At 34.3% G+C, this 16,488-nt stretch overlaps 2 protein-coding genes across 2 annotated transcripts; one reads left to right on the forward strand and one right to left on the reverse strand.

Moving 5' to 3' along the window:
- Positions 1–75: 75 nt before the first annotated feature.
- LOC128992258 (uncharacterized) lies at positions 76–14,338 on the forward strand. The gene is made up of 5 exons (XM_054415743.1): positions 76–191; positions 9,115–9,273; positions 11,646–12,014; positions 13,158–13,463; positions 13,938–14,338. Exons 2-5 carry the CDS (start codon positions 9,127–9,129, stop codon positions 14,181–14,183), a joined length of 1,068 nt encoding a protein of 355 aa, XP_054271718.1. The 5' UTR covers positions 76–191; positions 9,115–9,126; the 3' UTR covers positions 14,184–14,338.
- On the reverse strand, positions 1,758–2,870 carry LOC128992865 (zinc finger BED domain-containing protein 4-like). The gene has a single exon (XM_054416608.1). It carries the CDS (start codon positions 2,868–2,870, stop codon positions 1,758–1,760), a length of 1,113 nt encoding a protein of 370 aa, XP_054272583.1.
- Positions 14,339–16,488: the final 2,150 nt, after the last annotated feature.

Consider the following 16,488-nt stretch of genomic DNA (forward strand, 5'->3'; position numbering starts at 1 on the left):
CAAACTCAAACTTGTTTGTTACTAACGTAACGGTTTGTTTGTTAGATAGAAGTTAACAGAAACAGAGTATCACAAGCTTAGAACAAAAGGAGAGGAGACGAATTAAGTGCTTACAACAATAAAACAATTTATATGTTAGTGTGATAGTATTGTATGAATTAAGTTAGATAACTTGATTTCATTCTTACCAGGTGAGTGTTATTTAGCTTACCACCATATAGGCTAGTTAGGCTATATTGTAGATAACTTGGACATTAGTGATGTGCTTAATGATTACTTTCGAGTACTGATTACAATTGATACAAGTACTCTTTCGTACTGGTTACAAATACTGATTACTTTGTAATCATGATTACTCTGTTTACTTAATACTCTGTAACGATGTAACATTTAGTGGGATTATAGTTTATTATGCAATAGATTCAGTACTACTCTAATAAATTGAGTTCTTGGGGTATTTACCCAGCTTTGGCTAAACTGAAACATATATTTTGACCTTTCTCGTAAATTAAACTACCTTTTTCGTAAGGAACAAATAACAACTATTAAATTGATTAAGATATTATATATTGGCAAACACTGCAAACATAACAACTCAAAGAACGAAATCTTTGTCAAAAATAAATGAAAATAATATACCCGATTAAAGTAACTAAATCAGACTCTAAAAAATAAGAGAAGTATCCTTTTAAAACTTTTAACACAATCCATCAACTACATTAAAAAAGGTACTTAATTATTACACCAACGCTTGTTACTTGTTACACAACAACACAATGAACACAATTGTACTAAAAACAAACAAAACCAAAACAATGAATAGCCTAATATAACTGAATAAAGTAATTAAATCAAACTCAAATTAAATATAACGGAAATATACTTTTTAAATTATCAATACAAATCATTGACTACACTAAAAAAACTACTTATCACAACTCAGTCTTTTTGTTAAATAATAAATGTAGGCCTATATATCTTTTTATACATAACATAAACATAAACCAAGTAAGAGACTATTGGCAAACCCTAGATAAGTTAGGCCTACATAACAACACAAGGAACAAAATTGTAGTAAAAAGCAAACAAAACAAAAACAAAAACGAATAGCCTAAGTAACTAAATCAAACTCAAATAAAAATAACAGAAGTATACTTTTTAAATTCCAAACAAACCATTAAGTAAATTAAAAAAACCTTATAATCACGAATAAGTCTTTTTGTTAAATAACAACTAAGTTATATACCTCTTTATACACATAACATAAACCGAGTAGGACTATTGGTAAACACTAGATACATACACAAGGAACAAAATTTCATTGAAAGCAAACAAAAAAGTAGCCTAATATACCCGAACAAAGCAACAAACTTAAATAAAAATCACGGAACTATACTTTTTAAATTCCAAACAAACCATCGACTACATTGAAAAAGCTTTTTAATCACGAATAAGTCTTTTGTTAAATAACAAATTGTATATATCTCTACATAATAACGTAAACCAAGTAAAAGAATATTATATATTGGCAAACACTATACACAAGGAACAAAATTTCAGTCAAAAGCAAACAAAACAGAATAGCCTAATATATCTGAACAAAATAACTAACTTAAATAAAAATCAGTAGTATAGGCCTACTTTTGCAATTTTCTACAAATCATTGATTTCATTTAAAAAGCTACTTAGTACTTATTCAAAATTCAGTCTTTTTGTTGGATGACAAGTTGAATCTCTTTTTATACATAGAAGACCATTCAAGTGTTCATATTTAGGAACATTAGCTCTTTCACTTTTTGCGAAGTGAGTCGTCTGCGGCGCTCCGTTAGGATGTAGCCTGTCTTTGAGAAGACGCGTTCACTGGGAACGGACGTGGCCACCAAATTACACCGTAGCTTTACTATTGCTGATAGATTTGGATAATCATATTGGTGTTTTTTCCACCATTCCAATGAATTTTCTTTTCTTGAGATGGGTGGGTCATCCATATAACGTTGAACCTCTCTGATGGCCGATGAATACGCAGTACCCTGTGGTTTCACTTTTCTTATCGTCTCGTCACAGTCATCCCACACAGAAACTTTTGTCTTTCCTTCTGCTTCAAGTGGGTTTGGCTCATCGGTTTCTTGAATTGTTGAATCTTTTGCCTTTTGATTTATAAAACCAGTAACCAACTTGATCACATTGTCTTTTGTTTCTCTCTCAGTACTTGCCTCTTGAAATAGGTAATGTTTGTACTTGGGATCGAGAAAAGTACAAAGCGAAAACGATTTGCTTTTTTCCAAATTTGGGAACCTTTCATCTATTCCTTTCAGCATGTTGGAAGAAATAGTTTTCACCAAGTCTTTAGACACGTTTCTTGATAGCTTAGTTATTGCTGATTTAAGTCCTTTCGTAATGGGAATCACCTTACTGGCTGTGAGATATTTTTCCGTGCTCATCTCTTTAGTTACTTCGTGGAATGGTTCCAGTATACTGCACAGTTGTTTACATACTTCCCATTCGTCTGCGGTCAGGGGAGTGAGGCCTGTATCCAGGAGGGCTAAAGAGTGCTTAATCGCTTCCTCAAGAAGTACAAATCTCTCCAACATAAAAAATGTAGAGTTCCATCTCGTGACTATGTCTTGAATTAACCTTTTCGGTTCTTTTATTCCAGATTGCTCCTGGTACTTCACAAGTTTTAAAGCTGCCTTGTTACTTCGTTTGAAGTGAGCCACGATAGATTTCACTTTAGCAATCATTTGATTTGCTGGCTCGACAGATTTCTGAACAATTAAATTAATTTTGTGTGCATAGCACCCGTAGTGTTTTAACTGTAGGAAATCAACAATGGCGTTGGTGATATTACTGGCATTGTCAGTTACTACCATGCCAATTTTCCCTCTAATTCCCCACTCATCAATTGACTGTGAAATTACATTTGCTAGCTGTTCAGAAGTGTCACCAGTAGTGTAAGCTGAACACTCCAACAATACCGTTTTCATTGAAAACTCATCGCTTATATAGTGCCCAGTGATAGCGATAAATTTCTCGTTTCTGGATGAGGACCAAGAGTCAGTTGTGATACACAACGATTTTACCTCTTCATTTAAAACGGCTTTAATTTGGTTTTTCTTTTCTTCATATACTGCTGGCATTAACGAATTCGCAAAGTACTTCCTTGATGGAAGTTTGTATCCAGGAGCACAAATACTCATCAGGTTGGTGAACCCCCTATCCTCGACAATTGAAAAGGGTTGAAAGTCCCATGACATCATATTTAAAATTGCGTGATCAATCTTATTTTTTTCTGATGACGTTACTTTTTTGGGGATGTAAGTCTGGAGAGACGTTTGCGTCTTTCTTCGTATCTGAGTGGAAATTCCACTAGTACTTGGGGCATTCTCAGATGGATTAAAAAGCCTTATGTTTAATGGCATGGATTCACAGTCAATTGTGTCAGGTACATTACAAGATCCAATAGGAGTAGGAGTAGAATCAGTAGAACCTACTGCTCCTACTTCATAGTCCGATTCAACAACAATGACAGGTGTGTCAAGGTTCACAAGGGGTGTTGAATGAGTGACAGTAAAATTAGGTAGCTTACTTGGAAGAGTAACTGTAGGGTGCTTCCTTTGCAAATGTTTCTTTAAATTGGACGATGAACCAGCGAACGAGAGTTTATTTTTACACAACTTACAAATTGCAATGTTTTTTTCAAAACTGTCAAAAAAGTTCCACACTTCACTATTTTTTTTCCTAGCACCTTTTTTATCCATTTTGTATCCTCTAACCAAAAAATTCTAGTACCGGCATTTCAGTTATTCATAATTTAATGGCAAACTAAGTGTCACTAAAATAAATACTACGAATTGATTATAAACTTACTTAACACAAACTAAACACTATGAATTTATCAAATTCAATGTACAGTTCGCAAATAATTAATAAAAAACAAGCAAGACGGGTTTAGTTATAAGAAAACTGAAATTTAATACAATGTTACTATCGGTTGCACAACACTTACTGTACGTCTATTGTCGACTACACTCTGAACTTGAACTCAACTGGAACTAATTGACGTTACTGATTCCTTCTTCCTTCTGTCCTGTCTGTACTGTAGTTGTACTCGTCAAGTCACGTGATAGCAGAACTAGCGATTCGATTGGCTCTGTAGTACTCGGTTCCTTATGGAGCGCTCCTATTGGCCCCAAAGTACTCAGTTCCTTTCTCTAACTGATACCGAGTACTTGTACTACCGCCAATACACACTCCTTGAGTTACACATGCTTAGTGATTACTTTGTACCTGATACTTTGTATTTTGAGTAACGGATACTTCCGATACTGACGAGTACTGATTACAAAATACTGATTACCGTAGTACCGTCACATCACTATTGGACATGTAGTTGTACAGGTTTTGACAATATTTTGCAAACACTGTTGTGATGTGTCCAATATTAAAGCTTTTGAGTGGAAATATTATTCCTATCTAGACTGCTGCAAAAATAGCGTTAGGCCTAGGCCTACAAAGCCAAGTTATGTTTAATTTTTTCAAGAAACTGTCGTGGGGAGGGACTGTCTACCAAAACTTATTTGTAAGCCCTAGGCACAGGACTTACTGAGTACACTTCCATATCTGTTGGCACTAACAACCGAATGAGTATTGACTTTTCGATTGTTTAATTCGATATAGGCCTATCGTTTGTTTAGTTAGGCTAGGTTTCGTTAACCTTACCACCTAACTAACCAAACGATAGGCTATATTGATACATTGATCAATTTCCATCCGGTTGATTGTTAGAACCAATAAATTAGTCAGTTTTATTAGCCTAATTTAAAAGTTTTATTGAACATGGAAATTGCACAATTTTAAGAGTCTTCTTTACCCCTGTGAAAACCATAAAAAACATTCCTTGGACGTCCCTCGATCCGGATGGAATGTGTAAAGAAATTTTTTCCCCTATAGATTATTGCTGGTTTTAGGGCCCTCATAGCCTACATGATATATTCAAGAAAATCAATAGTAAGATAAGTAGAAAAAAATTGTAAAGTAATGTAAATTGAATCATTTTTAAACACTGATAAAACTTAATTACTTTTTTCATTTTCAATTTTCTGAGGTAGGCTATGGGTCAATCCATTTAAAGTCATACAGGCATAGTTGCTCAACATTTTTAATTTTTATGAAACTTTCATAAAATGTTAACTGTATCAATAGAATTGACATGCAAGTGTTATACAATTTTTTTTCTCTCAAAATTTTATTTGGCGGTCATTTTTGTTTGAGCGAAACGCGCGTTTTTTACAAAAATCAACGTTTACTAAATATTTATAGCTAGCTTTTCTATTTTTTAAGATATCAGGACAAATTAAAAACCAAAATATTCAGCAAGAAATGGGCTTAAAATTGATATATAATAAATGACATAAATATGTTGTCTAGCATGTAAAATGCTAAAAACGTAAAAAAATATTTCAGCGGTGAAAATGTTATTTCTCTGCAATATTTTCTTAAGAAAAAGTAGGCTAATTACTCACCTTTAATGTGTTTTGTACTTTAAAGTTGGCATATGAGACAGTCTAAATCTCAAGTTTGGGTTATCTTTTCTTATCCTTTTTTCTTCATAGGTCCATAAATAGGCCTATGGTGGTTAATCCGATTTCCGCCATTTTCAAGATCTTATATCCCAAAAGGGACTAAACCAAAATCAATCAAATTTCTGTCATAAGTACTTGTAGTTGTTGTAATCATGATGTATAAGTTTGATCACTGAGACTCAACTAGTTAAGAAGATATGCAACATCAAAGTTGGGCGAAAATTGCGTAACAAGTAGCGTTAGAACAAGTAGCCGACTAAGCCAATCAGTTTATATTTACTTGTTTTGAAAGGGTATGTTACTATGTTACAATCATATACACACAAATAAAACTTTAATAGATTTAATGGAGGCTTACACAATAAACTTTCATGTTCATCTTGGTTTTATTGACACTTTTTCAAGAAACGTATGGATTAAAAATGTTTAACCGTTTCTGATAAGACATTAAACAGAGTGTAAAAAATGTCATAGGTATCACATTCCCTTATACAATTGAACTACTTATTGATTCAATATTTAATCAAAGGGTTGAATAAAGTGGAAATCTCATTGCACAGTTTTTGTGAAATATTGTAATTTCTTCTAAATGTGGTTGATAACTCTAAATGAGTAATATTCCGTAGAACTCTTTTATCTGGAACCCAAAAAGTGTCATTTGTTAAGAGTTTAAATGATGTGTTAAGTCCTGATGGATGATAAAAGTGAACCAGAACGTCATCGTTGTCTTCATTCTTGTCTTGAATTTTGCCAATCCACCACTTCTCGTCATAAATACACGTCAAATGTTGTCTTGATTGTTAAAGGATTAAGTGTTAGTGAACTGTATTGATGTTGGCTGGTCTTCGAAATGTGTAGATTTTGATGTTTGAAAACATCTGATTTGGTTGTCACTTAGCGGGAAAAACCTATGGTAATTTCTTGTACCTGTTACAGGCAAGCAGCATTCGAACCTGCCTACCTTTAAGTTGCTCTTCCCATTCTTCAATTTCTTTTTATGTAACTTATATGTACCTATTTTATACCCGTAATTTTTTCAGTGCAGAATTTAAACATTTCTTCTGGGGTCAGTATTTGGTTTTGATACGGTCTTTGTATACTAGCTCGAGTTACTTGTTTTGTTTGTGTTTTGAATATAAAATGGTGGGCCTTTAGGAACATAAGTTTATCAATCAAGCCTTCTATGAACTCCTCACATGGCAAGATACGAGAAGTAATCAGATGTTTTCAAATATCAAAATCTACACATTTCGAAGACCAGCCAACATCAATACAGTTCACTAACACATAATCCTTTAACAATCAAGACAACATAGCGTGTATTTATGACGAGAAGTGGTGGATTGGCAAAATACAAGACAAGAATGAAGACGAGGACGTCCTGGTTCACTTTTTCCATCCATCAGGACTTGAATATTGAAACTCTAAACAAATGACACTTTTTGGGTTCCAGTTAAAAGAGTTCTAAGGAATATTACTCCTTTAGAGCTATCAACCACATCTGGAAGAAATTACAATATTTCACAAAAACTGTGCAATGAGATTTCATTTTTATTCAACTCTTTGATTAAATATTGAATCAATACTGTATAAGGGAATGTGATCCCTATGACATGTTTCACACTCTGTTTAATGTCTTATCAGAAACGGTTTAACATTTTTAATCCATACGTTTCTTGAAAAAGTGTCAATAAAACCAAGATGAACATGAAAGTTTATTGTGTAAGCCTCCATTAAATCTATTAAAGTTTTATTTGTGTGTATATGATTGTAACATAGTAACATACCCTTTCAAAACAAGTAAATATAAACTGATTGGCTTAGTCGGCTACTTGTTCTAACGCTACTTGTTACGCAATTTTCGCCCAACTTTGATGTTGCATATCTTCTTAACTAGTTGAGTCTCAGTGATCAAACTTATACATCATGATTACAACAACTACAAGTACTTATGACAGAAATTTGATTGATTTTGGTTCAGTCCCTTTTGGGATATAAGATCTCGAAAATGGCGGAAATCGGATTAACCACCATAGGCCTATTTATGGACCTATGAAGAAAAAAGGATAAGACTTTCATAACCCAAACTTGAGATTTAGACTGTCTCATATGCCAAATTTAAAATACAAAATATATTAAAGGTGAGTAATTACGTTTTCTTATGAAAATATTGCAGTGAAAATAACATTTTCACCGCTGAAATCTTTTTTTTACGTTTTAGCATTTTACATGCTAGACAACATATTTATGTCATTTATTATATATCAATTTTAAGCCAATTTCTTGCTGAATATTTTGGTTTTTAATTTGTCCTGATATCTTAAAAAATAAAAAAGCTATTAAATATTTAGTAATCGTCGATTTTTGTAAAAAACGTGCGTTGTGCTCAAACAAAAATGGCCGCAAAAAAAATTTCAGAGAAAAAATTTTTTTTAACACTTGCATGTCAATTCTATTGACACAGTTAACATTTTATGAAAGTTTCATGAAAATAAAAAATGTGAAGCAACAAAAAATATTCATTCTGTATGATTTGTAATGGATTGACCCGTATAAGAGCTTAAATATAACTACCGGTATCCAATTGCATTAATACCAAATTTACGTCAAATTTAATACCTGTTAAAATACGGCGTCCGAAATGGGTTGCGAAATTAACATGTTTTTTTGGAGACAACTGCGCTACTAGCCTTTTACAAAATTTGGCTCAGGCAGTAGATGAGTCACTGACGTGTCGATTTAGTAGTCGTGTGTTTACAATGTTTTCAGAATGGTACGTGTAATGACCCTGCGCTATCAATCAATCAACCAATCACCCCGCGCTACCCTCCCGTCCACAACACCTTCCCCCAATGCTATATCCCCAAAATGAAACTACACCGGGGTTGATGAAGACTCTTAAATTCAAGGGCCTACCTAGACTAGCTTCAACTGTGTGCAATGCACCCTAACTTAACTTATCTTGTTCTCAATTCAATTACAGTACCTAGAACCTTGATAACAAGACTCTCATAGGGATTATAAAACAAGACTTGTTATCAAGGTTGACTTATTGAGGTTTGCAATAACATGTGATTAGGGGTAAAATAATTTCAAGGGGATTTGAAAATGTCCCTTTTTCTCAAGGGTGACTTGTTATTGAGGTTCTACAGTACCTAGAAAGTTAGGTCTATCATCTTCTTTATTGTACTTAGTTATTTCTGGTCTCTTGTTTGATTGGGAAGTTGTAAGTTTTCTTCCATTTTCTGGGTTTGGCTATGTTTTGTATTTTGAGTAGGCTAACATATGTGTTTTCCTCTCTACGAATTCTTAAGTTATGGCCTATATTTTGAATTACCTATTCTTCTAAGTTGATTGACGTTTTTTAGTAGGCTAGCCTATACTAAATCTGTGCCAAACCAAAAAAATTTACTTTAAAATATTTCAACATTTCAGGATTTCAAAAATTTGTAAGTTTTTAAGCTTTTTGATCCTAATCTTATCTACGACATTGTTCACACGTTTTACTTTAATTAATTCAATCTTTGTTTAGATACGCTGCAGAATGGGAGCTCAAATTGCAAAGGAGCTTGGAGTCTACAATGAGGAAGAAAAGATTTGCACTCCTAAAAATGTTGGCCGTGAAAGATACCGACTGCTGTACGATGACCCACGATCTGTAACTGCTGGTATAACACGCACACCAATACAGGTTTGCTTAAATTAGCTTCTATTTGTGTCGACTGTGTTTCTTGGTTAAAAAACTTAACGTATGTGTGTTATTCCCTATTTTAACCTTCAATAAGTTAATAACTTATTATCTAGGCCTAAATACCTAGTCACTATAAGGTCATTCCCTGTCAGTTCAAACAGGCAAGTTTACCCACCATTTCAGATTTTGATGAAACTTGGTAGGCCTATATATTACAGTATTTGTTCTATAGCCTTCATAGATAATAGTGATTTTAAATTTAATCACTTTTAGTTGTATTGATTTGTCGTAATATACAACAAACTAATGAGTAGACGTGATGAAATAGTCAGCTGATTAAGCAATAGACGACGATACCCATAGTGCAGGGGGGGGGGGATGAACTCTTAGCCCAGCCAGGGATTGTACATCTAGTCTCTAGAACAGTTGCTCCCGTTCTCAAGGTAATAGGTGTTCAATTTAGGTTCGTGCAAATTAAATTCATTTGCGGTGTTAGCTGGTCAAATCATATTTTCATTAAATCATTAAGCCTATATCCCGCAGGGATATATTTGCAGCGCGTGGTGAAAATAAAATCAGTTTTGAGAAGCAAGTGCCGTAAAATTACTTTACCAGCTAACACAAACCGCCATTGGAAATTTCACGTTCTGTGGATCAGAAACTCATTTGCATTTTTTGAGGGAAAGATCACTTATTACTGTAGTCCCTTTCCCTTTCCATAGTGTTGAGTGTTGGACGTCCAAATTTGTAAGTAATCTATTTTCTTTATTGTTATAGTTATAATTTTTCAGTGGGTCGCACATGCCTCCTTGAGGTTTAAGTTCTTGTAGGTGATTTCTATATCCATTTTTAGTCAATCAATCAGTATTATATAGTAAAGTGAGGTAATCTCACGCTATTAAATTTAATTAAGTGAAAATGTTTTTTCTAGAGAAATTCAGAATTACTTGCTAAGAATTTTATTGTAGTATAAATATTTGTAAAATCATTATTTTACTTTGCCATTCTATTCAGCCAAACATTTACTGAGAGCGTAACAGCTATTGTTTTAACTTGGGAAATAAAATAAATTTTAACTGGAAATTGAGGTATAGATTGCAGGTTCGAGGAGGTGCGACAGTGTCACATGGGGTCGTATGTGTTTTACAATAGATGAACCGCCATAGCAGGGGCGTCACCTTGGGGGGGGGGGTAGGGGGGGAGCTTCCCCCCCTAGAATCTGGGAAAGAGAAAAGTTGGGAATTTCCTTGCCACGAGTTGGGACAGTTGGGATGTCAGATACAAGAAAAATATATTTTTAAACTAAACAAATTTTAAATATTTGCGAAAATCCATCAAAGATAAAAATTTCTTTGACTTCGACAAATAAACTTGACGCTACTTTGATTTCATTTAACTTTGATTAAACAAGGCTAAACACGCCTTATTTTAAGAAATCAATAATCAATTAGCGGTATAGCTTGTTGGAATTTCGTTTACGAGAAATTTTGTTCCTTATTGGATGTATGTGGGCTACCTTGATCCTGTCCTGTGTTGATGATTCTGAATGATTTGTCAGCGAGACTGCGAGTTTGAATTTTGAAAGTGCAAGCAATGTAGCTCTTCTGTTCAATTATGTTGTTTGTTAGTTATATCGGTCCCGGACCTAGATCTTACCATACCACCTACGGTTATAGCTACTTCCCTATTGGGAAATTTGTAAAAAAAAACAATCCCGGGCTCGTGCTTAGCATTCTAGGAAAAAACACAAAAAAACTGCATCCATAGAGGAAATATAACGTGGTATTCATGATTTCTTAGCCACTCTTTTATTAGCTTAACAAGTTAGTCTTGATGAAGTTGAAGAATGCATTGACTCGAACCATTCATACTTAGCGCAAAATAAATACCCCTTAGCAGTGTCGTCATTTTTTAGAACAAGTCTCAATCGTTGGTCATATTTATTTTGGTTCAAAAAGAAGGGATCTTCAAGAATAAAGAATTTAAATAATTGAACACAAACCTTTTTAGAATGCAAATTGGCTGACTTGCTATTACAAAAAATATATCAAAATTAATATTAGAAAATTAACTCTATCCTTAGGCCTACAGTAAAGTTAGGATGAAAAATAAATGTTGTTAACGTATTAATATAATTCAATTTGGTGACTTAATAAGAATTGGTATTGCTTTGTACTCTATTTTGTAGCTACTGCATGACCAAAACAACATGCTACACAACAAGTAAATTATCATCTAATTCCTTTTCCTGCATAAAGTTCCCACATTGTGTTAAAAACTACCTCATAAAAAGTAGGTAGCCTATTTAATATCTTTCAGAAATCATTGACCGCATGTAAAGTTTGTAATCGAATCGCCCATTTTTTTATTAGGTGGAATGCACTCCGACCGGAGTGAAATCATCGTCTCGTTCAAGAAGCATTATACAGTCTGAAAGCAGTTTCTCTAACGAAGCTGAAGTCAAGAAACAAGATGAAAATGACTCAGGTTACAAGGAAGAAGTGGAAGTCAGTGAAGAGTTGAAAGAAGAGAACAGATGTGTAACACCAGAGTTGGTTAGGTACTTGGAGACCGATATTGACAAGGTTGACTCACCCGTGAACGCAGCAACACCTCTAAAAACCGTCGATTCTTCTCCAACTGACATCCATCATTCTACTTTGATTACTGAAGAGAAGCCCGAACCGTTGATGGCTGACCTTCTGTCGCCGACTGTTACGATATCACGCACACCTCATTTGGTAATTAAGTAATCATAGTCTTGTGTTATTACTTTTTATCGATGATAATCCTGTTCACTGTTAATAGTATTTTAAAGCAACCAAAAGTGGTTGTTGGTTTAGTGGTTTCACCATGAAACTTTGGAGTGTTGAGTTTTCATGCAAAAGTTGTTTGTGAAATCTGTGATGAAAATTATATGCCGACCATTTTTGAACCTCAGTTAATCTGCTACCAGTCTAATGTCTGTTTGAATCATCCCACTTTTATGTAATTTACTCTAGTTTATCTATGATGAATTACAATATACTTTATTTATTGCAAAATACAACAAAATATTCTCCTGAAGCTAAACCAGACACGCTAAAGTCATAAGACCAACTCGGTTTAAAAGGCCTTAAGTTTAAAAAGATATTTTCATCACTCCGTAACGAAAGTAACTATTTTCGATAACAGCTGACATCAATGAAAGAAGTCGTTTCCCAAGCTCTAATTTAGGGCGAGGGAAAATCGATCAGCTGATTTTCCCTCGCTCTAAATTTACTTTCCCTCGCTCTCAACTAGTTCTCCATTTATTCTCTACGCGCGCTAGTGTTTTTTTATGGTTTAATTTAATGATTTGAATCAGCTGTATGTATTCTTAAAAGATGTTATATTCTTTTAGTTTCATGTTTAAACAAAAGTTATTGAGAAATATACGTAGGTTTTCTTTTAGAAGATTTTATTTTATTTTGATGTTCAATCAAATTAATTGAGAAATAAAATAGTTGTATTACTACTGAGTTTTTGTATTTTTGCGTCGTGATGAAAAGTATCGTTCATAACTCGTACCGAAAGTTATTATCCGGCACTTGCTCCATTATTCCCGTCCTCGGCTTCGCCTCGCACGTGAAATTGGGGTTACCTGTGTTCGGCTTCGCCTCACACAAAAACTTGAGCGCGCGACGGAAAATGCCACTTTCGGTCCTAGTAATGAAATATACTATTTCTAGAAAATATTATCTAGGTTTTTGCGCTTGGTTATTTAGCTGCTTATCTTCTCTGACTCTTGCATATCATTACCTGTGTAGGCTGCACTTGAACTTAGGTGGTCCTTTTTTTGTACTATCAAGTTTTTCTCTTTTACTAAGTAGGGTTGAATCTAATCTCTACTGTACACTTTGTAGGTGGAATGCACCCCAGAGTTATTTGCCTTGCACTCTCGCATTGACAGTATGAGCTTTTGTGATTTTGACGCTCACATCGATGACCCGTCAGCGATCGTGTCCGATGACGAAAATTCTTCTCCACGCAACCAGTCCACCATCAACAAATGGCTTTTTGGGGTGGAGAACAAATTGGCGACTCCAGGCAATGATTCGTTTGCAGACAGTCCCAAAACCGTGGCAAAGAAACAGAAAGAGCTCAACGCCTTGAAGAAACAGTTGTTCTTCACTCCCGATATTAGAGTCACCGAACCTGTTAAACCCAAGGTTTGTATCTATTGATGTGGTTTAGGCGTTTGTCAAAAGCTTTTATGAATGCTCAAAAACTACTTTGGTAAGTTAATTCCCTTAAAAAAAAATTGTAAAAATGCAATTGGCATGGAAAACACACACGTTTGGGGAAATTTATAATAATGCATCAATACAATTGATACAAGTGGTTATATTAATGAATAACGAATTGGATAGGTGTGTGGATATTGAACTCAAATTACAATATTGTTTTGAGCCATTGTTAAGTTATAGTTTGTCGTTATCTTTCTATCTTTGTGATTGAACATGAAATATTTAAATTTGTGTGTGTATATCTTCTCTGACTCCGGTCTCTCTCAGTACAGACAAGCCTGCTCTTTCCATCTAAAACAAAATCAAACCCATCCTGGCCTAGATCCTTTCACCAAATCATTATTCTGGTTTTCAAATTTGATTTGTATTTCCCTAACCTATTATCTACTTTTGAAGGCGAGAACTCCGTTAGGCGACCTGCAGGCGGGTCAGTTACGTGAGTCGCCTCAGAGGATGTTGAAGGCTAAGCAGTGGCGCAACGTTGCTGATGAACGCAAGCGTCGCGGTCTGGTGGACGCTGAGAACACCCCACCAAACCAGCATCTCCCTCCGCTCACCTCAGTCGCATCCGCTCCTGGCAAAATCACCGAACGCAAACGTAATAAAATTAACTGGGACAGCGAGAATGCTATGATGATTTAAATGTTTGTGCTGCGACATAACTTATATATGTTTTATATACTTGTAAGTAAATTATTTTACTTCTATTAAACATTTTGTCTGTATATAAACTTGTATCTTTATTAACTGTACTTCTTTTTATTAAGGTTTGTAAAAATATAATATTTTTTCTCTTATGTGTATTGTATTGTTTTCCTGTATTGCGAATATCGTATGTAGGAATTAAAATCTTTTTGAGAGTGTGGCTGTCCCGCTTGGCCAACCCCTGGTAGTACATTATGGAAAATCAGTAGTACATATGGGCAATAAAATAAACATATTACAAACATACTAGCTGAAGTGTGGGTAGGTAGAAGACGATGAATTAAGTTTATATAGCAACAGAGTTCATTTTCCTACTACTGTACTGGCTATATTGAAGATTTAAATTGTCAAATCAACAGTTAGCTTTTCAATATCCTTTATATATATGGTGTGTAAGATGATTAGATGACTACTGGTTTTGTGACGACCGTCAACGTCCAATCAATCTTGGCAACAATATAAAATAAAATAAAATAAAAGTATAAAATAAAAGGTCTTTATTAGTAGGGTACAGAGCCACAAACAAACTTAAACAAATAACCAAGTCAAAAATTATAGCTTTTCAAAGATGCATTGAATTTACAAAGTTATTACACGCTACTTCCTCAGGGAGGCGCCCGCTAGAAGTTGGAAGAAAATCATAAGCGTATGCACATCTAACTAAAGGTCCCAATTAGTAGAATACAATGACACAAACTTGAGCTTAAAAGAACAACTAAGTAAAAAATGGCAGCCGTTCAAAGATTCAATATGAACGGCTGCCAATTTTGACTTGAATGTCCGTTTGAGTTCAAATTTGCAGCATTGTATACAACTTTGTATTTCAACATTTTTTTTTATTCAACTACAGACATTTAAGATTTTCTTCTGACTTCTAGCGTGCCATCCCCCTGAGGAAGTAGCGGATCACTGAATATGTGATAAAATAGATTTTTAATATTTTTATGTTTAGTAACTTTGTGCAAAGTTTTTTAATATTTTAAAAAAATATGCTTTATTTTTATGTTTAGTAATGGGGGACCGATCCTTGCTCGGTTGTATTTAATAATTGGGTTTAACAATCATGATCAGACACATTTCATCATATACAAAAATAGTTTCATTACAAACCATAAACATTTAATCACTGAAATAATATCAACTGTGTAATGTGTGTACAATTACACCCGTTTCATAGATCATATTTGAATGTCCGTGACTTGAGTAATAAAATTTTGTTTTAATTTTAACAACTGACATAAATGTACACTTATAGTCCAGTCAATGAATGATCCAAAAGTGGGTGTAGAGTGCGTGAGCAGGTAACTAAATAATTCCTTCAAATACTTGTTCAGGGGGCTTAGGGTGTTAACATACCAAAAGTCCTGACTCCTAGGTGGTGAGCCAGGGGTGTGGAGGGGGGAAAGGGGTGTGTAAAGGTACGCATTTAGGGTTTTTTGATTATATCTCAAAAACTATCAACTTTTTGTATTCTATACTAAATTATAAAATTGAAGAAGATTAAATTTTTTAACAGAAAAGCATATAATGTGTTTATTTTGGTTAAACAGATTACGAGATATTACTTATTTATTTAATATCTAATTAAAATATTCCTTCCATAAGAAATTCATGTAAATTAGTATGCAAATTGGGGCGAATCCTATCCGCCCAAAGGAAATATAACCAATATTCTGGAAATCTTGACAAAATTTCCAGTAATTTGACACTTAAATCATAAAAATTTAAATTTATCCACAATTAAGGCGAGTGCAAGGTAACAAAAATGTCGGGTTTTTTTTATTAAGAATTATAAAAAAAACCTCAAATCATCCCGTTTATAAATGCTCACCCTTGCTTTAATTTTTGACAAAATTTTATGATTAAAACATAAAATTGCTGGAAAGTTTACCAAGATTTCCAGAATATCGGTTATATTCCACGTGGGCTACCTGTAGGCCACGGGGAGTAGAGGCCATCCCCCACACCTCGCGGACAAACTGGTTGTGATGTTTTAAGCGACCCCATTTTCTACCTGCCAGATTTCTGGATCAGTTTGGATTTTGAAGAACCACGGATCAATTCGGACACACGTCCTGTGCATTCATGCCACGGCAAACGGTTCCAATCGTGAGTATCCTAAATCCGCTGACATGGCGACTTAAGAGGTTTGAGGATTTACAGTGCCCTAACGTTCTTCCAAACATCGAGCAGCGGTTTGTTGACACTCCTGCTCAAGATGGTGGGCCTGTTGTTCATTATT

This window comes from Macrosteles quadrilineatus, unplaced genomic scaffold (assembly GCF_028750875.1).
Source record: "Macrosteles quadrilineatus isolate MER2022 unplaced genomic scaffold, UCM_ALF_1.0 Scaffold_4__1_contigs__length_99947679, whole genome shotgun sequence".
Lineage (NCBI taxonomy): Eukaryota > Metazoa > Arthropoda > Insecta > Hemiptera > Cicadellidae > Macrosteles > Macrosteles quadrilineatus.